The sequence below is a fragment of the Corvus kubaryi genome, unplaced genomic scaffold (assembly GCF_017639235.1).
Source record: "Corvus kubaryi isolate FWS band 111438036 unplaced genomic scaffold, C.kubaryi_AGA036_p1.0 37394, whole genome shotgun sequence".
NCBI lineage: Eukaryota > Metazoa > Chordata > Aves > Passeriformes > Corvidae > Corvus > Corvus kubaryi.
The window spans coordinates 10,597,103-10,618,938 of NW_024581133.1; the positions used below are offsets into that span (position 1 = coordinate 10,597,103).

General features: G+C 45.0%; 2 protein-coding genes across 2 annotated transcripts; one reads left to right on the plus strand and one right to left on the minus strand.

The window, feature by feature from the left end:
* HACD3 (3-hydroxyacyl-CoA dehydratase 3) lies at positions 1–11,123 on the plus strand. The gene is made up of 11 exons (XM_042039194.1): positions 1–138; positions 560–602; positions 1,755–1,828; positions 3,674–3,838; positions 4,731–4,782; positions 5,152–5,262; positions 5,881–6,008; positions 6,513–6,625; positions 7,159–7,265; positions 8,052–8,183; positions 9,131–11,123. The coding sequence occupies exons 1-11, from the start codon at positions 49–51 to the stop codon at positions 9,205–9,207; spliced, it is 1,092 nt and encodes a 363-aa protein (XP_041895128.1). The 5' UTR covers positions 1–48; the 3' UTR covers positions 9,208–11,123.
* Positions 11,124–11,281: 158 nt separating this feature from the next.
* On the minus strand, positions 11,282–21,228 carry INTS14 (integrator complex subunit 14). Its single transcript, XM_042039193.1, has 12 exons — positions 20,923–21,228; positions 20,560–20,834; positions 19,160–19,267; positions 17,202–17,357; positions 16,063–16,181; positions 15,496–15,638; positions 14,653–14,745; positions 14,013–14,157; positions 13,626–13,759; positions 13,409–13,527; positions 12,966–13,031; positions 11,282–12,122 (listed from the first exon to the last, which is right to left on the minus strand). Exons 2-12 carry the CDS (start codon positions 20,779–20,781, stop codon positions 11,871–11,873), a joined length of 1,557 nt encoding a protein of 518 aa, XP_041895127.1. The 5' UTR covers positions 20,782–20,834; positions 20,923–21,228; the 3' UTR covers positions 11,282–11,870.
* Positions 21,229–21,836: the final 608 nt, after the last annotated feature.

Here is a 21,836-nt window from a genome sequence, read left to right on the forward strand (position 1 = left end):
GGTCGGTGTGCGCAGGCGCGGGGGCGCCGCGGGCCGGTGCGGGCCGGGATGATGGCGGGGCCCAGCCTGCGGCCGCACGTGCACTGGGCACAGCGGCACCGCGAGCTCTTCCTGCGCGTGGACCTCAGCGACGTCCGGGTACGGCCGCGACACGGCGGGGACATGCGGGGACACCCGGGGGGACTCACCTGCAGGGGGCGGGGGGCAGACTGACCTGGGGACACCTGGGAGGGGACTCCTGCGGACACTCGGGGAGTGACACCTGGGGGACGCCGGGCGGGGACACCCGTGGGGGATTGGGTGTGGGGGGAGACTCACCTGGGGGACCCCCGGAGGGAAATCACCTGCAGGACCCCTGGAAAGACTCACCTGCGGGACCCCCGAGGGGAAGTCACCCGCGGATCCCCTCGGGGGCAGCGGCAGCCGAGAGGGTCTCGCAGCGGGGCGCGGGGGTCCGGGGAGAGCTGTGCAGGCGTTGGGCCGGCGGGAGCCCCCAGGTGGGTGCACTGACCCCCGCGGGTGTGTGAGCTGCCAACTAATGCATGTTCTCCCTCCGCAGAACCCGGACATCACCATCACCGACAATGTCCTGCACTTCAGAGGTAGGGGCTCCATCGGGAGGGGGTCTCAGCCTGGCCCCCACCCGGGGCTGCCGCTGTCCCAGTTGTCCCCACCGTGGGGTGCCTGGTTCCCGTCAGTGGCAGGAGCCACCGTGCTGGGCATGTTCAGATCCGCCACACTCCCACCCACAGCCCTCTGTGTTCCAGCCCTGGTAACCACAACAGGCCCTGTCTTATCTAACAAGAAAACCCCAACTTCCCCATATTTAAATACCAGTGGTATTTCCATACATCCTTCCCATCCCGGGCCAGCCAAACCCTGCAGATAACTCACAGAAATTTTTCCTGTCACAAAGACCTTGTGTGCACTTGTTATCAAGCCTCCACATCAGGAACTAGTGCTCCATTTGGAAACTAAAGCAGATCTCACCCTGAAAGATGGGTTTTTTGCAGCTGGACAGCTGCACATTCCAGCACCATGGAGCTGGTGCTGGTTAGCATGGCTGGGTAGTACTGAGTATCTGCTGTCACTGGTTTTATTGGGTTTTCTCCTTTATTTGGTGGATTTTTAAAAGATGCCTCATTAGGAGCTGCTGCCTCCCTGGTGAGCCGCAGCCAGGCCATTTGATAGGAGGGTGTTGCGCATCGTGTTCTCGATTGGGATCAGTTTACGGTGTGGAAGGCTGGAAATTAAACACAGTGTGCACGGTTTTGGAGTCCTTCCGGGGACAGGATCAATGTGGGAGATGATAAATGAACCCTGGTAAGTGCCCTCCTGCTGTTGGCACAGCCAACATCACCACATCACCCTCCTACACACCCCGCAGCACCCATCTCCCTGGGTGCTCCATCATGCAGAGGCTGGATCCTCCAAAGGCAGGAGATTTTCAGCTGGATTTGAGTTATCCATGAGCAGCCTTTTGAGCCCCTCTTTTGGGAATTTCACACGCGGCCTTCGTGCAGCAGGGACCCTTTTCCAGCATGGTGCAGACTTGCAGCAGCTTTAGCTGCTGACTCCTGCATCTGGTCCTCCAAGCAACGTTTTGGTGTCTTCCCTGTTACTGTTTCGTCTTGCCTCCCAGGAAGGCAGGAAGAAAGTGCTGTGAATAAGTGCTGAATATTTCTGTGTACAAAGCATCCTTTGCAGGTGGAGTGTGTGGAACCTCACACTGACTGTCAAGTCTTGTCTTTTAGCCCAGGGTCATGGTGCCAAAGGAGACAACATCTATGAATTTGAGATTGAGTTCCTCGAGCCGGTCGAGCCTAAAGTAGGTATTTTTACTTTTCTCATTCTTGCAAAGAAAAAGTAATGTTGAAAGGAAAATGGCTGTGCATAAAGTTCCCAATATACTGTTTAAATTTTCCTGGTAACTCTGTAACAGCCAGCTCTGTGGCAGTCCTCTCTGCCATTGTCTTGTCTTCATGCAAATCACTTCACTGGAGCTGGTGCTCGCATGGACCAGCTTTAGTAGACGCTTGTATCACTTGTTACACAGCAGTTGTAAATTTTAAAAGGATTTAAAGCAGCAAAATAATGAGAGAATCTGACAACGCATTGTCTGATGCAGTCTTGACTGGAGATCAGGGGAACATTGTGCACTCAAATGTGATGTTTTCTGGCTTCTTCTGTAGCTGGACAAAAGAAGAGAGTCAGGAGAGTTCATGTTTCTGGCATGTGCAGATTTCTTAGGTTGTGATATGTTGTGGCTCCTGTTGGAGAAGTCTGTCCTTAATTCCTGTTGCAGTCTGAGCTGAAAGAGTTTGGCTCAAAGAGCTGTCCCTCTGTGTTACTCACAGGTGGCTGTGAGGTCTGTCCCTCCCTCTCAGAGCTGTTAGGAGCACAGGAGAACTTGGGCTTTGCTCCTGGGGCAGGATTTGTGCTGCTTATTCCTGGCCTAATTTGGGATAGCTACAGTCAGACCAGGAGCCACCCTTCACCTCTGCTCTTTGAACAGGGAACGAGACCATCGGAGGGCAAATTTCAAGGCTCTGTCTGCAGGCACATTTCTGGTGTGGCTCCTGCCAGATGTGGAGTGGCAGACAGTGAACAGCTCTTGGTTCCAGGGTCTGGTGACTGCCTTGTCATCTGCCCGGCCCACAGTGTGGGAGAGGTGCCTGTCTCTGCCTGTTCCTGTCTCCTGTGCTGGCAGACACGGGCTCTGCTGTGAGCCAGGCCTGGAAGGCAAGTCCTTGCCTCTGCAGAGCAGCCTCCTTCCAAAAGTCATCAATCTGAGTCACTGTGGAGGGACTGGAGAACAGACTGAACTCTGTGTAACTACAGATGTTCAGGACCAGGAAGTATCACAATTTTGATGTGCACCATGAGTTCCCCTTGCTGGTGCCAGGCTGGCCAGCAGTGAGAGATAGAGCCTCTGGCAGGCAAGGACGAGGTGTAGTAGCTGTAAATTACAGCTGCAGCCTTCAGATGTCTGAGGAGCATCCAGCCAGCCTTGACAGAGCAGAGCTGGAGTAACATGCTCAGTTAAGAGTGCAGCTCATGCAGCAATTTCAGCTGGTCTGAGAGGCAGTGCCATGCGGAGCAGCCGCGGTGGTGGCAGAAGGGTGGGCTCCAAGGTGACAATGTTGTGGGCTGTCACTCTGCAGGTAGAGAGGCCTTTTGGGGTGGCAGTGACCACACTGCCCGGTCCATCAGCTCACCTTGTCTCTAGGTGTTTCCTAAGGCTCTTAGCTCCTCCTCTCACTGCAGCAGGTGTCACATGGGGTCCCCTGTTTAGACATGTGCGTATGGCTGCTGGCAGTGTTATTTTTACTGCTTGTTAGAGGAGGTGGGTGGCTCACAGTACTAAGTGCAAAAGGTCTAAAGCCAAGATCAGGAATTCTGCCTGGGAAGGCTGGTGCTGAGATCTTTGCTAGCTCTGTGGTGGGATGCAGTGGATATAGGCAGGGTGCTCATCAAATCCTGCAACCATCACAGCTGCCATCTTCAACTGGACTGCCCTTTGTTTCTGTGCCTTGGGTGGCAGAGAGATGTTTGTGCTGCAGCAGTTGTGTCATCCCTGCCTCCTTGATAAGGGGAACTTGGGTATCAGCTTGGGTCTCAGAGCTTGTTTCTTAGGACTTTTGCTGATGTGTGCTCCTGTGTCTGCCTCCAGCCTGTGTGCAGGGTGACCCAAAGGCAGCTGAACATCACTGTGCAGAAGAAAGAGAGTAACTGGTGGGAGAGGCTCACCAAACAAGAAAAGCGCCCGCTCTTCCTGGCGCCTGACTTCGACCGCTGGTTGGACGAATCAGATGCTGAAATGGAGCTGAAGGAGAAGGTCAGTCCTGTGGGCACCTGTGGCTTGTGCAAGGACAGCAAAGCAAGGACAGCTGTTCTCCTGTGCCTGAACCTGCATTCTTCATTTACGAGCAGTTGCCTGGAAGGCTGATTGTTATTGCTGTTCTATGTAGAGTTGGTTTAAGTGGTACAAATTTTGAGCAAGAATTTGGAAATTGGGACATTTCTGGTTAGAATTGGAACTGGAGACTCTGTGCTGGCTCCTTGCATGTACCCCTTGCCCGGTGTCCTGATCCACAGAGGATCATATCACTCTGTGATTTGGAGCCCAAAGGGTTGAGTCCTGGGCATTGTCTGTCTGGAAGGAAGGGATTCCACCCCAACACCATCTGGTGAGCTTGAGCAGCTTACTGCGGTGGGGAGGTACAAGACTGACTTGGAAAAGACTGGAACAGACCACATTCCTGCAAATCCCTTTTATAACAAACACTGCCCTGTTCCCCTCTGCAGCCATGAGCTTAGCACAGAGCAGAGAGGGGCACTGCAGTGCCAGGAGCCATGGGCAGTGGAAGGGCAGGCAGAGAGCCTGGGCTGGATGTTCTCTGTTCCATTCAGGTCGCTGGTGGGTCATGTAAGAAACAGCACAGTAATAACTGAGAATTGACACAGAAAGCAGAGGCTTTTTCAGCAAAATCATCTAATTACTACAACAAAACACATGGTGAGGGCAGGATAACTGGTTAACACCCTCTGGCTTTTACTGTACTATAATTTCTAGATGATGAATGTGCTGTTTTACGCTGGTGAAAATTTAAACCTTCTAGCTACTGGCTGCTTGGCTGAGTTTTAAACCCACTAGCTTTGCAGTAGTATAGTTAACAAATCACTTGCTAATTACAGTAAGTCTTTAAAACCTTATCCTTCATCTTAAGGAAGAAGAAAAGATTAACAAAATGAAAATAGAATCCAGAGTCCCAAAGGACCGTAAGTAACTGCATCTTTTTAGTGGGTAAAGTGGGATTTAGAAAGTTTGTTCACTCTTTGTGAACCTCAACTCTTAATGAGCAGTTTTGAGTGACTTGGTGTGTCTTGGAGGGGGATCTTTGTATTGTGAGCTATTAGAAATTTAATAAAAATGGAATGAAGTTTCCAAGGAATGTCAAAAATCTGACTAGCAGGAATTGAGTTCTGGCAGATGATGGCAAAAGCAGAACCCCCCAGTGCACCCGACAATGCTTTTATCACAATCAGTAACTTCCCTTTTCCTTGTAAGCTTTATTCTCAGAAAGCCTGGTTTGCAGCTCTATTACCATTGTACTCTACTCACCTGATGTGTTTATTCTTGATTTTTAGCTTTCAAACACCTGAAGAAGGGATACTTAATCATGTATAACCTTGTACAGTTTTTGGGATTCTCTTGGATTTTTGTGAACATGACAGTACGACTGTTCATCTTAGGAAAAGGCAAGTAATGAGCACTATTTTATTTATATTGGAGGGTTCGAGTTGATTTTCAGTGTTGTTTTTAAGACTTTTTAAATAGCAAAATCTAAAGGGAGACATATTTAGGAACAAAACCATGAATGCATTGCCAAAGAGCACAATGAAAGCCTTTCAAAGGTCATCAAAGTGTCAAGGGCAGGAAAATACTGTCCCCTTGTAATCACAGCTGTGCACTCAGTGAATGATACTTGTGCTCTGCCAGGATCACTTCTAACAAAATCAGCTGAAGCAAAATGTCTTGCTCACTGCAATGTTAATGTTTTTGAAAATGATCTGGACAGAATATTTTGGTTTTGAAGCAAGAACAATCCATTCTGTTGAGGTACAGCACTATTGCTTTTTTTGGTAAAGCAATTACTGAAATAGCCCTTGATCCTTCTGTGTGTGAAATGGAGTAGTGTTTCTGGCCCAACTGCTGTGAGTTCAAGATAAGGCCTATAAAGAACTTACATAATTATGCATCATGTTTTTCTCAAATACAGCTAGAATCCTGTTATCATAAGCTGTGCTACTGCACCAGCTTCCTGAGCATGGAAATTCATTTTTTCTCTAAAATGGTTGGTTTCTTGTGTCTTACAGATTCCTTCTATGACACATTTCACACGATTTCTGATATGATGTATTTCTGTCAGACCCTAGCATTAATGGAGATCATGAATTCACTAATAGGACTGGTCAGATCACCGCTGATACCTGCTGTAGTGCAGGTAATATTTTTAAATTCTTCTCCTTGCTCTTAAGTTTAAAGTAAATGTTTATTTTACACAAATGTTGAGACTGTCCTAAAATAAGTGATGCAACCTCACTGGTACTGGACTAGAGGATTTCTTATTCAAGAGGCAGGAATCCATGCTTCCTAGTCTTGGCTGTGTCAGGCTGTCTGTCTCCTTCCATCATCTGGGTAAGAGAGTGCAGGACAGCAAAAGCAAGAAGTTGATGAAAAGTACATGATTTTGATTTGGTGCCAGTGCCCTTTTTATTCTGGTTGTGGTCGTTGTGCATAAAAATGAGGGTGGATGATTTAAGACTGGGTCCCTTGGATTGTACCTAAATACAGAGCAAGATGCCTACTTGTAAGAAGCAGGTCACAGCTCAGCTGTGAGTTAGTTGTGTGCTCAAATGTGTGAAGAGTAGATATGTTTCTGACAGCAAGGACTTGCCCTTTCTTTTGATGAAGCGTGAACATTCCTTAATATGTTTTTCTTTAACAGGTATTTGGAAGAAACTTCGTTTTGTTTGTTATCCTTGGAAGCTTGGAGGAAATGCAGAGCAAACCTGTGGTGTTCTTCATATTTTATTTCTGGAGTATCACTGAGCTGTTCAGGTAGGTGGGATTTTCCTCCTACCAGGTGTGCACAGAACAAAGTGGTTGTTCCCAAGAACTCTGGGAAGAAGATTTTGATCTTCATATTTTTTGGAAGAGTGGCACCAGTGCATTGGCCCCAGAGGGTAAAACCTCCTTAAGTCATGGACTGTCACAGCCTTCCTTGATCTGCCAAAGGCTGAGGCAGGGCTGGAGTCTTAAAGTAATACTGCCCTGTTGCTTGATTCCTTGAGGGGTTTGTTGCTTTGAATTTCCATTGTTAAATGAGGTCTTTATCTTTGAAAAGAAGTTATTTTGAAAGGTTTATTAGGCAGCCAGGCAGTTGCCTTCATCCCTGTGTTCAGAATAATGGCCTGAGCTCTGTAAACTGCCGAACAACCGTGTGTCCATCGTCATCCACAGGGACAATGCCTTGAATATTCTTGTGTCATCTGGGAATTGTGTTGGCCACAGAGTGTATATACACAAGACTAATTCTAGTAGTAGTTTCCATTTTAAACTGTTTGTTTCTCCTCACACTGCACTGGCTGTAGGTACCCCTATTACATGCTTTCCTGCATTGGAATTGAATGGAAACCGCTCACCTGGCTCCGTTACACTATCTGGATCCCCCTCTACCCCTTAGGGGGCTTGGCAGAAGGTATCTCCTTAAAACACAGTTTACTAAATAATGAATTCGAGGCTGGACAAATAACTCAATCTCTTTTTTGGTAACTGGACTTAAAATAGTAAAATAGAACAACAGATAAATAGATTTGCTTTGAGGTGAACCAAATATAAGCATTTTGTCTTTCACACTGAATCAAATATTATTTTCAATTTGATGTGAAAAGAAGTCTTTGTTATGGAGGAAAGACTCTTTCTGGAGGGGGGAGTAAAAGCAACAAAAGGTTGCATGAACAAGTGGAACAAGAACAAGCTGCACAGGATGCCAGTGCTCACTTCCCTCTACTGACCCAAACCTTTGTCTGCGGGGCCTGACTTGCTCAGCCTGGCCTGGGTTCACACCAGCTCCCAGGTCTTGATATTATCTTGTAAATCACTGCAGAGGACAGGCAGGAGCTTATTCCTGTGTTGCAAACCCATGTCTGTGAGCCAGGAGGAGCTTTGGGCATTGCCCAATGCCAAGTAGGGGGAGGACTGTGCCTGTTTCATTGGTGGGGGTATTTCTGGATGGCAAATCCTGCTGGCACAGGCCCTGGGGCTGCAGCTGTGTGTGAGAACAGTGTCTCACCAGGCAGGCTCACTGCTGTGCCCCCTCAGCCAGGTGCTTCTCACCCTATTATTGCATGTTCAACACCTTCAAAATTGCTGTCATTAATCAGCACTGGCAAATAAGAAGGGACTATGCTGAAATAGTTGGTGTGGGCTGGGTGATTGTATATTTTATCTGTGCTTGGTAATAATGGTGACCTTCTGCTTTCAGCTGTCTGTATTGTTCAATCCATTCCAATCTTCAGTGAAACAGGGAAATTTAGTCTGGGATTGCCAAATCCACTGAACGTCACAATCCAGTTTCCATTTGTGCTTCAAATATATCTTATAGCCTTGTTTTTAGGTAAGTCTTTAATTGTATTTTTCAGTATTGAAATAAAAAGGCCAGTTTCCCCTGCATAACTTGATTTTTCAGAGAAAATTAAATTCCTGCATCTTGGGGACCATGGCAACACAAAATTGCTTGAGGTTAAGCATTATCCTTGTGGATTGTTCATGTAAATTTGTCAGTGATGGAGGGGAACACACCTCCAATGAGCTCTGATTAGCCCTCCAAAAAGGTGATCTTGGTAACAAATTAGCAGCATAAACTTGGGTTAAAAGAATAATTTTTACATGCATTTATAACCATAGCATACTTAGTTTCACCTTTTATGGGATATTTGAGCTTTGGAATGATTTAGTGGCAATCTAAATAAAATTTCGAATTAAAGTAATTTAGTTAAACATTGAAGTATAATCACAAATGCAACATAAAGTCATGTTTTTCCAGGAAACAATATAGAAGTCTCTTTAAATAGTATATTTAAAGATGAACAGCTGCTTCATACATATGTGGTTTTTGGTGTTACATTTGTAAACAAAATTTAACTTCCTTGTACTCACACCCAGTACTCTGGGTAACCACAGCTCATCACAATCTAACCTGGAATTTTAAACTGAGCTTTCACTAGATTTCTCCTGCTCACAGACATTGCTTAAAGCCACCCTTCAATCGAGTTTCACCCTGAAATACATGGTTCATCCTCCTTAGCTCTGCACAGCTGGTGTCACAACTTCTTAAAGGCAACAAACCTTCTGAGCAGCCCTTTACCAAACAGCCTGTGCAGCAACTCCTGCCTCACCCAGCAAGAAAACACTTGCATGAGCTTTCACTGCTATACACGCCCCTAAATAATTTGTTGTGTGGTGGGTTGGTTGGGTTCTGTTATTGCTTTTTAAATCCAGTACAGCCATTTAGCATTAAAGAGATGAAATGACATCCTACCTAAACACTTCATTCTTTTCCAGGGATATTTGTAAACTTCCGTCACCTCTACAAGCAAAGGAAACAGCACCTTGGACCAAAGAAGAGAAAGATGAAGTGAAGGAAGACTGCAATGCTTTCTTATCTCACTTAAGGACAAGACAAGCCTCTAATTCTTACGGTTTTACCCACTGTAATGCAAAGAATTTTGTAAAATGAAATGACCACGCTAGATTTCATGATTTCATAGTGAATTCAGGTAACATTCCCTTATACTGGATTTTGTTCCCTTTCCATCATCTATGCATGGCATTTACCATTGGACATTTAAACTTGTATCCTGTCAACCAGCATATGAGAAAGAAATCCTATTATCTGCATATGATATGCTTATAATCAGTGGAGCAGCACTAACTAGAAATAGTGTTTTATCTTTTAATTGGAGATTTGCTCTTTCAATATTGCATGCAGATAGGGCTTCTGATGTTGGGATATGCTGGCCTGTGCTGTTCCTGGGATGCGTCTTGATGGCAGGAGGAGGCACAGTTGGAGACCACTCTGCAGTGTTTGGGTGTTTATCAACCACTGGGATAAACTTGCTCAGCACATACCCCCCCTTTTCTTCTGCAGCATTATTAATGGTGCAGAATTAAAACTGGAAGTAGCTAATGCTGATTTAAATGCTACCAACTTAGTCTGTTTCTAGTTGAGCCTTAACAGAATAGGAGCTCTGTGTGGACCATAGCAATGTGTATTCCTGTAGCAACACATCTATCCACTCATTAGGGAAAGGAAACTGCCACTGAGGGCAGAAATGCTTTCCTGGTTGGTAGAGTAAGCACTGAAACATAACAAGGGAGCGTAGGTACCAGCTTTCCCCGGCATGTGAACCCCAACAGAACTCTATCCCACCCATGCAAAGGGAGAATATGGAACTCTCATGGGAGATGGGGCCCCTCTGATCCATCCTGGCAGGGCTGTGGCTCCTGTATTTATAGCCTTCAGCAAGGCAGCAAAATTGCTTTTCTACCTGCATTTAGGGGTCCAGCAGAGAAGTTGGTGTGTATGGTTTGACTGGCCCCTGGTGGGATGGAACAGTGGGGCAAATAAACTGTATTATTTAGATAGCACATATCAAGTCTTAGTAAGGGAGATCCCACACAGGGTTTGAAGGACCCTTTTCTGTTTGCTTGCTTTAACTACCACCACCACCACCAACAAAGAGAAGCTCCCCCCACATTTCAGGTCATCTGCTGTCTCACCTGGAAACCTTTGGCTCAGCTGACTTTATTTCAGCATGTCTGTCTTCACACCGAGCCTCCCGTAGCTTATCCCAGATTCCTCTGGCCTCTTTAATCCAGTTTTGAAATGTACAGGAAGTTCACTCTAAACTGTACTGTGGTTGTGAACAGGTTGTTTCCCAACTGCCACTGCCCCAGGGCACTGCAGAGCAATGCCAGCAATCCGGAACAGACATTGAAGCTGAGATTAGCTTAGTGCCATGTTACTATTTATCTTTTTCTACTGTAAAACAATATGAACCCTCCAAAAAATTATTTTATATATATTATAAGTAACAAACACCAGAAGGTTTGTGATATGGACCCAGTGCTTGTTACTGCAGAGGAAAGGAAGTAAGTGTTAAAAGGAGACTTTAACAAAGAAGCAGTACAAGCTCCACACTGCATTTCACAAATTGTGTTCTGTCAACAAGAGCCGTGATACAACTCCTCTTTGGGAGAAGCACAGCCTACTTTACTCAGGAGAGTTGAGCACTATTTACACAATATTTCAGTTAGCACACACTGTACCTATGTTTGAAGTATGTGAAAATGTTGAATTAGCTGAGTAACAGAACAGCAAGGATCACTTTCATATTTTAATTTCTCCGCTGGGCATTTAAACTTCTGTTATGAAATCCGTATGTATTCATCAGTGAAATTGTGGTACCTAGTGCAAGTTGTCATGGATCTTACACTACTGAATTTTAGTCCTTCAGAAAGAATGTGTTTCTATTAATAAAGATTTACAACCAAATTTTGCTTCAGTTGTTTGTTCCTTCAAATTATACAACTTTCTGAGACTTTGTATGATTTGGTATTTCACTTGTGATAAACAGCTGGGAGCTGAGCCTTCACCAGGTCAGTGTTTTGGGCCACACAGCCTCGTTGCTATGAAAATGGAACAAATCCAACTTAAATTTTTATGAAGAATTACTCTTTATTTGTATTATGCAAACAACCACGTGTCCCAAGATTAAGTTACTGTCACAAGCATAAGCACTGCAATGCAAGTGATAACGCTCAGTACAGACTGTCAAGTTGGGCCTAAAGTCAGGGCCAACACCCCAAAATCAGCTCTGTATGTGATCTTGCAGGGTGCTTCTCACACCTTTTCTTTGGACTAATCAAGTTGATGTTTAAAATATAGTAGCTGCCTTTTAGGATACTTTCACCAGTGAGTTCAGTTACATAGTAACTGCATTTTGGGGGGGCCAAAAGCCAAGAGCTGCCTACAACGGCATTTTTTTTTCTCGTCACACGTACCAAATAACTTCCACCCATCATCCAACACCATCATTGGCTTTGGGACACTTTCCACAGTTTCCAGGTCTGACTAAAGCCACCACAAACGAGCTACGTTTGTTTAGAGAGCACTGATGCAAAACTTCCCTGTTTGGATAGGAAGTTCTTAAAACAGTGATTGAACAGGCCCTAAAAAGTAAACAGAAGAAAATTTGAACCACTTGAGCCCTAATCTAGAGAAGCTCCCAAAATGGAGACTTCACATTCTCTCAGTGCTGCTACTGGAAAAATCTGTCTGCAGAGGAGCAATGTTATGATCATAGGCAGCATATTCTGAGGCTCCAGTACTTGCCACTTTGAGCTGCTGAGCTGCATGTGTGAGCTGGAAGGCGGCATCAGGGTGTGCGGTGTCGGGGAGCAGGGTGCACTCCCGCTCCAGCATGTCTGCCACGCCCTTCAGCAGCTCCAGGAAGCCAAAGGCCAGAGCTGCCTTGCGTAAACGATTCAGCTCCTGCAAAGACACAAAACCCCTTTTAAAGCCACTTCAAGCCTTGACATCAAACCTGGGTTTCTTATATCTGTTTGTAAAGGTGACGTTACTCACACTGCTGCTCACAGACAGAAAATGCTTCAGGGCTGACAATGATGATAGTGACACAACTAAACAGTGGTTTTCCCTTGATCCTTTCCTATAAATCTCCACTTCTTCCTTTTGTGCATTCGGCTATTGTACCTGCCTGCTTTGTCTGTGTCCCAGCAGGGCTCCAGCTCAGGCTTCACTGACTGACTGCTGTCTTTAACTGCAGTGTCCAGTAAAATGCAGATACATTGATTTTTCTTCCCTCTAAACTGAACAGTGCTTATGTGCACTTAGGCAGGGTATTCATTCTTCAAGTCCCTGGAGGCTGCAATACCAAACTGCTTCAGCACTAAGCTTGCAAGAGGAATAATTACCTCCAGCTATAGTCTGGTTATGGATTATAATGGTGTGGCCAAATGTGCCTGGAGTTTTGTGTTTCTACGCTTCATTTGTAGATAAAATGGAAGAGACATTTTCAGACTCAGAATGACATCTGCGTTCCTATTGCTCTCTGATCCCTCAGTTTATTTCTGCCTGGACAACAGCACAGAAGTAGCAGGGGTCATGAGGGGCACTTGTAAACATGACACATCTCTGCCACCCTGCCAGAAAATGTGGTGGCAGAGCATGGAAATCAGCCCCCTTGTCTCACCTAACCAGTCTAAGCTTTTGCAGAGCACCACAAGCCCACACAGAACACACAGGGTGGTTCCTCTGTCAAATGCACCACCATCACTATGGATCAAACTTAGGCCAGCCTGGAATGTTACTCACTTTATAGAAGGTTTGTGTTTTTTCAGGGAGTTTCCTTGCATTTCTCAAGATCTTCTGTACATCTGTCTGCAGAAAAGAGGAAAAAAAAAATACAAAGACCGTGGCAGCTTCTGGAGGAAGCTGCAGAACAACCCCCAACTCTTTATGGATAAATTATCCTGACCATTGACAAGACTGCAGCTCACAAAGGCTGAAACATAACTGGTAATTATACTAAATCCAATAAACCAAGCCAGATCCTCCACTGGAGACACAGCTCTCATTAAACAAGCTATGCTTTCTGATTGCATTTTAATCATGACATTGTAAAGAGGCAGTGTTTATAAAATTGAAAGAAAAGCAATAAAGCAATTACATTAAATGGGCAAGACATGCACAGACTGCAATTCCTGCTAAGATGGTTCCTGCTGCTCCAGGTAAAGCAGCAGAACCTGGATCATTACCTGGAGGCCACTGGGTTTGATCCAGACAGTGACATTCTGAGCGTAGCTGCGCTTGTTCTTGGGCTGCAAAGGGAAAGGGCTCTTATTGTCATCCTCCCCATAAGGATTTTCTTTTGCATCTGGGAGAAAAAAGAAAATACAGACTTAGCAACTAAGAATTGGCAAGATCATTCACACAACACTGAGTGTAAGAGTTATTCAGAGGAGTGACCAGTACCTGAAATGGGGCCAAGCTGTGCCATCTTCCCCAGCCATGGGAGGGGCTCAGGACCAGGTTCAAAGAGTGACATCATGAGGTTTGACTTCTTCTTGCTATCAGCTTGTGAATAAAGCATTCCATACCACTCTGGCCTGGGGGAAGGAGCAAATCCACAAAGGCTTAAAAACTTCCACCTCTCTGCCTAGAATGTGCCTCCCTCTCCCTATGTGGAGGCTCAATGTTTGCAATTTGTACTGACAGAAACAAATCTCCAATTAAAAATGCACAGCTTTGTCTAGCAGTGCAGAGTTCTGCACAGAATACAGATATAAATAAGCTTAATTTATAAATAAAGCCTAAATGAGCAAAGTAAGAGATTTTTCAGGCAGACATCCAGCTCCATACCCCAATTGGACGAGAGCCACCATGCCTTCCACTTTCAGGCTGCCATGTAATAAAACACAGAAGTTGGGGATTTTCCCAGCAATCTGATTAGCTGAATTCTCATCTTCAGTGTCATCTGTGATCCCAGGTCCCACCTCATCCCCTTCTGGGGAAGAATAAAAGCAAACAAAGAGAGAACAAGAGAATAAATTCAAACACACGAGCTCTGTTTCCATGACACCACCCTTTACTGTCCGCCTGCAAGAGTTAATTAATACTTTCGTAGAACAAACAGCTGCAGAATGAACTGCTTGGGCGAAGTGGCACAATAATGATACATAAATATTCCACTGCATTGTACTCAAGGACATTAAATATTCATCTTGCACCACATATTTCATGGCTCGTTATTATTCCAAACTGTAAGTTTAGCATGTTCTATTAATAATGATGCTGTTAGCACCCTGGTCCCTCTATGAACTTCCCAAAGAACACAGTATGCAAAATAAGAGAGCTTGTGGTCAAGGTTTTAATTTTAATGCATTCACACAAATATGACATCTGGTATTTTGATAAAGCAGAAAACCTGTGCTTCCAGTCTAAACCACATTACAAGGAAAGCTTACAGTAGTTTTTGCTGAAATAAACCCATATTGCTCACCTCTGTTAAGTGCAATGGGCAGTACCAAGTGTCTGGACAAGACAGGAGGGCTGGAAATGTCAGCAATATCTACAAACCCAACAATTTCTAGATCTGCAGGGAAACAACAGATTTTTAATCCGATTTAAGACAGTTTAAGTCATATTTGGAAATAGCTGAAGTGCATTCAGAGTCAATTTAACATAACCACTTCTTACACCACCAGGTTCTCTGAAGCAATGACAACAGGTAGCACAGGAGAACCCAAACTCAACTGGTGTAAAGGTGTTAATAAGTTAGAAATACATAAAACACACAACTTTTGAAGATGAGAACATGACTTTCAGCATACACATACTGCTGCCCACAAGCTATGCTGATGAACAATTACAGAATTGGGCACCTTGATATTTACCCTGTACACAATCCATTGCTGTCTTCTAAATTCCAAAGGAGAAAAACCAAATACCTGCTGCCCATGGGAGCTGTGTCCACTAATGGGAGGGCTGGGAAGGTTTTTCTTTGCACAGTTGTTTTTAAAAATAATTCCTCCTCCCTGAAGCTTATGAGGGTGTTCATGGAAAGCAGCCTGTGGCTGTCTTCCAGTCTCTACCCCTAGAAATTGGCACCCTGAGTTCTGAAAGTGCCTCTGTGCTACTCCAGTCCTTTTTCCAGGCACACAAGGATGAAGTAGGATGATATTTTTGTCCCCTGGTGTCACGCATACACCAAAAAATTACACAGCCAGTGACCGATCCTTGCAGAGACAAAGTGGATGAAGCAAAACTACACAGGATGAGAGGTGGTAGTGAAAGGGCAGAAATCAAATTGATTTTAGTAAAAAAGCAATCAAAGATTTGTTACCTGTATTAATTGCTTTAGGAATGGGGTCTATTTCCTCATCTATAATGAAAGGCTCTGGTCTGGGAAATACTTGCACATCAGATGTTAAGTGGCCACACTTGAGGACAGCATGGAATGGTGTATAAGCCAGGTCTATTAGCTTTCTAAAACACAGTTATTAAGGAAAACATAATACATATAAAATGAAAATAGTTTGTTTAAAGCACACTAACTTAGCTCCCAAACCTTTTATAATTACAGTTAATTCAATAGTTCTAGTGTTGCTAAATTATGAAACAAAGCAGCATTATCCCACTGATGGCAAATGAACAATAATTACGGAAATTACTGTGTTCTATCTGCCAAGCCTAAACAGATGCTATGGTTTGGTTACAATGACTAAAATAAGTATTGACCATAACCAGTGAAGGCCAAGATGAAATTACAGTTAACAAGATCATAAAATAATTTTTAAAAAGAGTTTAATCAGAACATCTCCTATCACCAGATTTCTTATTATATTTGTTTTCCTTTCAAGATACTAACTTGGAAAATTCCCAAAGGCCTGTTATCTACAAGTGTACTCACCCAAACATGGACTGCACATTCTTCAGACACAGGGGGCCATCAATGGTGAAAATCTGTCCTTCCCCATTGTTTAAATCAATGAGCCGTTCCAGGCAGTCTAAGGAATCTGTGCTTTGAAGCTACAAAAAAAATAAAGGGAAATATTTTTGTTGAGTGATCTTTTTATCCTCTTTTGTACTAACCAGTATTTTTAATGAAAATATGCACAACACAGCAAAAAGCATCTGACTGGATGCTCCCATGATTTTTTGTTATCTCTCTCCTTTCCAAATAAACCAACATTCTTTGTCTCCCAGGCAATGTTCTCTTATTACTTATCAGAAACAGAAGATTTATTTTAAATATTTTCCCAGTTATTTTGATATATAAACAGTGCTTCAATCCACCAGCTTAATCAAAATATTCATCTTTGACAGAGACCATGAAGTTGAGATATCTAATTGATACCTAAGCAGAAAACCCTTCTGTGAAGGACATGAGAATACAGGAGTCAAATCAAAAGCAATGCTGTTAATGAAACCTAATCTAAGGAATATTAGCCAAATAGACTTCTTTTTAAACAGTGCTTATGCAGCAGAATTCTAACTCCTGTGAAGGTTTTTAAAGCTGGGATTGAAATTTGCAAGAGAAAGAAAGGAGGAAGAAAATTGACACCTTTCCTTCAAAACTAAGGGAAGCTGGTTTGAACACTGGCTTGGAGACTTTAGTTTTGCCCTCTCACATTTCTACATACAGCTACTGTGTTTTAAGTGCTGGGCATCTTTGCAACAAGTCATTTATTCAAGAATTTAACTGTAGATTAAGAAGAGCCCCAAAAGCATTCAACGTAATTAATGCAGTAATAATATAAATGGAGAAATTAAAATTCCATAATATTCCCCAGGGAAAAACTGACATGATTTATAAAGATTATGATAATAATGCAGTAGCAGTAGATAATAACAGTGCAATAATAAACCTTAAATTATCTTTCACCAATAACTAAGCACCAGAATGTCAACTAAACCTTAAGCACAAGAACATCAACACATGTTTTGTGCTGACCCGGTCGTTATTTCAGAGAAGACCAACAATTATCCAATGCAACAAAAAGACCAACAATTATCCAATGCAACAAAGACATCATAGTAAGACATCACCTCTTCCAGATTGGCCATGCACATGACATAGAGCTTGGATGGGAACGGAAAAGGCAGTGGGAACCTGTTGCTTTCGCTGCGCTGGCTGTGAGTGGCCAGGGAGTGGCGCAGGGAGCCTCTGCCGATGCCCAGGCAGCCGTCGGTGACCAGGACAATCTGCAGTGACAGGGGACAGGTGAGACACTTCCAGCTGCAAGGGGCACGTGAACACCCACACACTGTAGGAGCCTTCCTGCAGCATGTGCTCCTACTGAAAATCCCTGCTCCCACCGGATTTCCTCCACTGACCTGGTCAAAGAACTTTGAGTAAAACTTCCAGAAAAAAGCCCATATAAATGAGAAATTGAAGATTGAACCCTTGTGATTTACACAAGTGTGCACAGCAAATAAACATTTTCTTGGCGTCAGGCAGTTGCACTAAAATTTGGACTTCATACATTTCATTTTTAAGTGTACACTAGAAGCACAGTGACTACACAGCCAAAAACCAGCCTGCTGCTGTTGGACTCAAGAATCCCAGGTCAATTTTCGGACGGAAGATAAAGCTATTTCTTCTGCGGAATCTGGAGAGCAACTCAACTTCCACTACAAGCCACAGAAACCTTAAAAAGTGTAGTATTAATGATCTTTGTTCTGCTGCAAATACAGCTGCAGTATGCTCACATTTTGCAGCAGAACTACTACAGCAAGAATACACACTTTTCCGTTCAATTGCACATCCAGAGTCAATCCTTGTGGAAACCTAATAGATTACACTGAATAATGGGATTATTTACACTCAGCTGTGACCCAATCACTTCCAGAGGAGTAAAAGAGCTGCTCCTTCAATGCTGCATGGCAACTGCAAGCAGAATTTCTGGCTGCTAGGTAAGGAAAATCAAATCCAATTGGAACTCCATGTGTAATTGCTACATCCAGATTTGTATTCGCTCTTCATCCTCAGTCTCTCTCGCAGTCTCCTCAGAACTGTTGCTCACCAGTGATGTTTTCCACTACTCCAAGACTGCACAGTACATTCCCCAGTGCTCTTCACCACCCCAGCACCTGAAGTGCCAGTAAAATGAGCCATGACACAAATGAGAGACCAAATTGTTGAGGTCTATCTCTGCTTGGTTTTTGTACCTTTCTTGTTCTTTGCTTTGAATGTTTTTTGCTGTCCCAAGGTGCCTTTTATCTGTGTTAGATAATGAAGCACTGCCTAACCAATAAGCCTCTTTCCTTTTTCTCCTTAAGGAATACTGCTTCAGGCATCTTCCCAGCTCACTGAGCTGCAAAATTACTGAACTTAAATAAAGTGTCTCAGAAAACCTAGGGTTAAAAGCAAACTCTGCCATAAGAGGCAGCAGATTTGGAAGGCTGAGAGCTTTGAGGGCTGAATGGAGTGTGTGAGCAGCTGCATGGCAAATGACTCATTTGGGAAAGAAGTCAGATCAAAACACACTCAGTGAAGCCCCATGCTGTTGGTTGAGAGCTGGAATTGTTACAAGCCCTGGAAACCATCAAGGACTGGAGGGGAGAGGTTCATGCATGTGTGACTACACCCCTTCCAAATGAAGTGGGGCTCCTGGGACAGCAGACTGCATCCACATCAAACACCAGGCCTGCACAACAGTGCTCCTGAGCCACATTTTATAATCCACTGCACCACAATAACACATTGGGCAGGAAACGGCCTCATTTTTTCCTGCTGCTGAATATTTTTATAAAGAACACCTTCTGTTCATATTCCAGATTTAGCCAAAATACTAATTCTTTGTGTTTTTGCAGCACCAGCATGCCTGAGAGTATTCCAAGCTTCCAAATTACATTTACATTTCTATCTGCAACTCACAGGCATAGAATCAATCAATCACAGAATGGATTGGGTTGGAAGGGGCCTTGAAGATCACCAAGTTCCAATCTCCCTGCCAGGGATAACTAAATATGCAGTCAACTTAAAGCAGTGAAATCAGCCATACCTGGCAAGGAATTGCTGCCCCCCATTCCTGCTGGACAATATTGCAAACCCCCAGCAGCGCCGACTCCAAACAGGTCTTGTCATAATCATCCATGTTACTCAGGGCTTCCTGCAAAGACAAACACCACAGTCATTGCTGGGGGAATATCCCTGCCAGAAGACACCCAACAGTCACTCATGGCTCTGTGCTAAGGCAGCACCTTTGCTCTGCAGGGTAACACAGCTCCATTGTGACACAAAGAAATAAAAAGGGAGAAAGGCGTAAGAAATGATGAATGAGATCATGAGGCAATGACAGCTGATGTGGAAGGAACTGTAATATAAACACAGCTCTTTAAGAATGAGCAAACACCTTCCCATGTCTTAAAAAAGTGAAAACCTGAGGCAGTATCTAATGGGAAACATTTAGCTGAGAAAATCCTCGCAGGTGCAAGAGCAGCTCAAACTCCTCAGAGATTCAGAGACCACAAGGAGTTTGTCTCACAAAAACTCTGGCAGAGTAACAAACCCAAAACTCGCATCTGGATCCATAAACCAGCTTTTCTCCTAAAGTGAAAACCTCACATTTAACACAGCATCACCAGCGTGCAGCTGTGAGATGAACTTGCTAAAGGAGCCTGGTTGGGCTCTCGGCTTGCAAAATTCCTCCAGTGAGCTCTTAGGGAAGTGAAAATAAATCAGAGAGGATGCACTGGCACACAGCTGCTAAACTGCAAACATAATAGAAAATAGCCTTTAAAATCTCTTTGTCCAATGGACAAATCTAAACCATGGTGCCCTGTGACAGCAATGTGTCATTTCCTCCTAAATATGAGGGTCAGATATAAATGTACAATTTTTACTGGATTCAGAGGCTCCAGTGCCTTACTGCATTCATGTGAAATTTCCCTCCTGGACTTTCTCCTTTCCATTTCCTCCTCCCAACTTTCCACCACATCTGTGAGGCCTAAAATCACTTACTCTCACACTTGCACTGTTTTCGCTGCTACACACTCTCATCAGCACCTTCTTTCTACCAAATCACTTGACTCAAAGCCTTTCTAAATGATCCTGTCAGCTGCATCGTTTATCAGGAGCAAACCAACAACTACACATAAAAACAGGGCCATCACAGAACCAACCACTTGTAGAGCTTCATCAGACAGCCCTTTCCTCCATCCCATTTTAAAGTCAACGAGTCACACTCCAGTGCTCACCTGCAGAAGTACAATTTGCAAAATAGCAAAATGTTTCAAACACACTGATTTCACCTACCCTTAAAATAAGGGAAACCCACTCAATTCAAGACGTTGTGCACAAGATGATACCAAATCACACAATTCCACCGTGCTTTGGTGGTGCAATTGGCTGATTTTTTTTAAGACGCTGACGGTTTATTACTTTCGTGTTCACACTCCCTACCTGGAGCGTGTTGTAGTCTCTTGTGAAGGGCACCATCAGCTCCCAGAGGGATGAAAACACGACCAAGGCCGTGAACTCCAGCTTGTAGTTGGTGGCCATGTGCTCGAAAAGCATGGTGAGCCCGTGGGCAGCAAGGTGCTTGCGCTGGTACTCCTCGGAGCCCTCCACCGACACCGGCCGTGTCATGGACAGCGACACGTCCATCACCACCACCGTGGGCATGGCGAGCTGCTCCTCCGCCGCCCTCACGGACGGGATCAGCCGGGATCACCTGCCTGCAGCGGGAGGAAAAGGCACAAATCATTACCAAAGCTGTAGTTGTGGAGCCACTTCACGCTCACCCCGTGGAGAAGCGACAATTACCCTTTTCCCCCTCAAAACGTGGGACTGAGCACAGATTAAGTGAATGCACGGTGAACCCCACACAGCATTTCCAGCCGGGTACAGAGCAAGGCCTGGAGACGGCAGGAGCTGAGCCTCGCTGGGGAAAGGGCGCAGCCCCGCCGCTCCGAGGGCGGTCCGGCAGGGATCCAGCCCTCCCTACAACCCTTCGCCCTCAGCGGGGCCTCTCCCCGGAGCGCTCCCGGGATGGCCCGGGCTGTGCGGCGGCTGCGGGCTGGGAGGAGGGCAGCGGAAGGGAAATGCTGTTGCACACCCCCGGCCCGCCGCGCCGCCATGCGTCCGTCACGGCAAGCGTCCCCCCGGAACGCGCGACCCGGGCGGGAAGGGCCGCGCCTCACGAAGCCCATGAGGGCTGAGACCGCACGGGAAGCGGAAAAGTTGGATGTCCATGATGTGGGAATGTGGTGCCCACGTAAAATAAACCGCTATGCGTGGAGAAGGGTTTATGGATAAGCATCCCGGCTGGACAGTGCGGCTCCTTCTCCCAGTTCTATACGTGTGGGAGTGAGGTGGGGCGAGAGGCAATAAACTGCAGTGCAAAAGTGATGTATTCCCGAAATTGTGTGTTCAGACAACAGTTTGCTTTAAAATTATCATAGAGTCACGGAATAGTTGAGCTGGAAAAGCCCTCCAAGATCATCAAATCCTACTATTCCCCCAGCACTGCCAAGGCCACCATAAGCCATGTCCCCAGGTGCCACATCCATACAGCTTTTAAACCCCTACAGGGATGGGTTCTCCACCACTGCCCTGGGCAGCCTGTTCCAATGCTGGACAAGCCTTTCAGTGAAGAAATTTTCCCTAATATCCAACCTAAACCTCCTCTGGTGCAACTTGCGGCCATCTCCTTTTGTTCTGTCCCTGTTCCCTGGGAG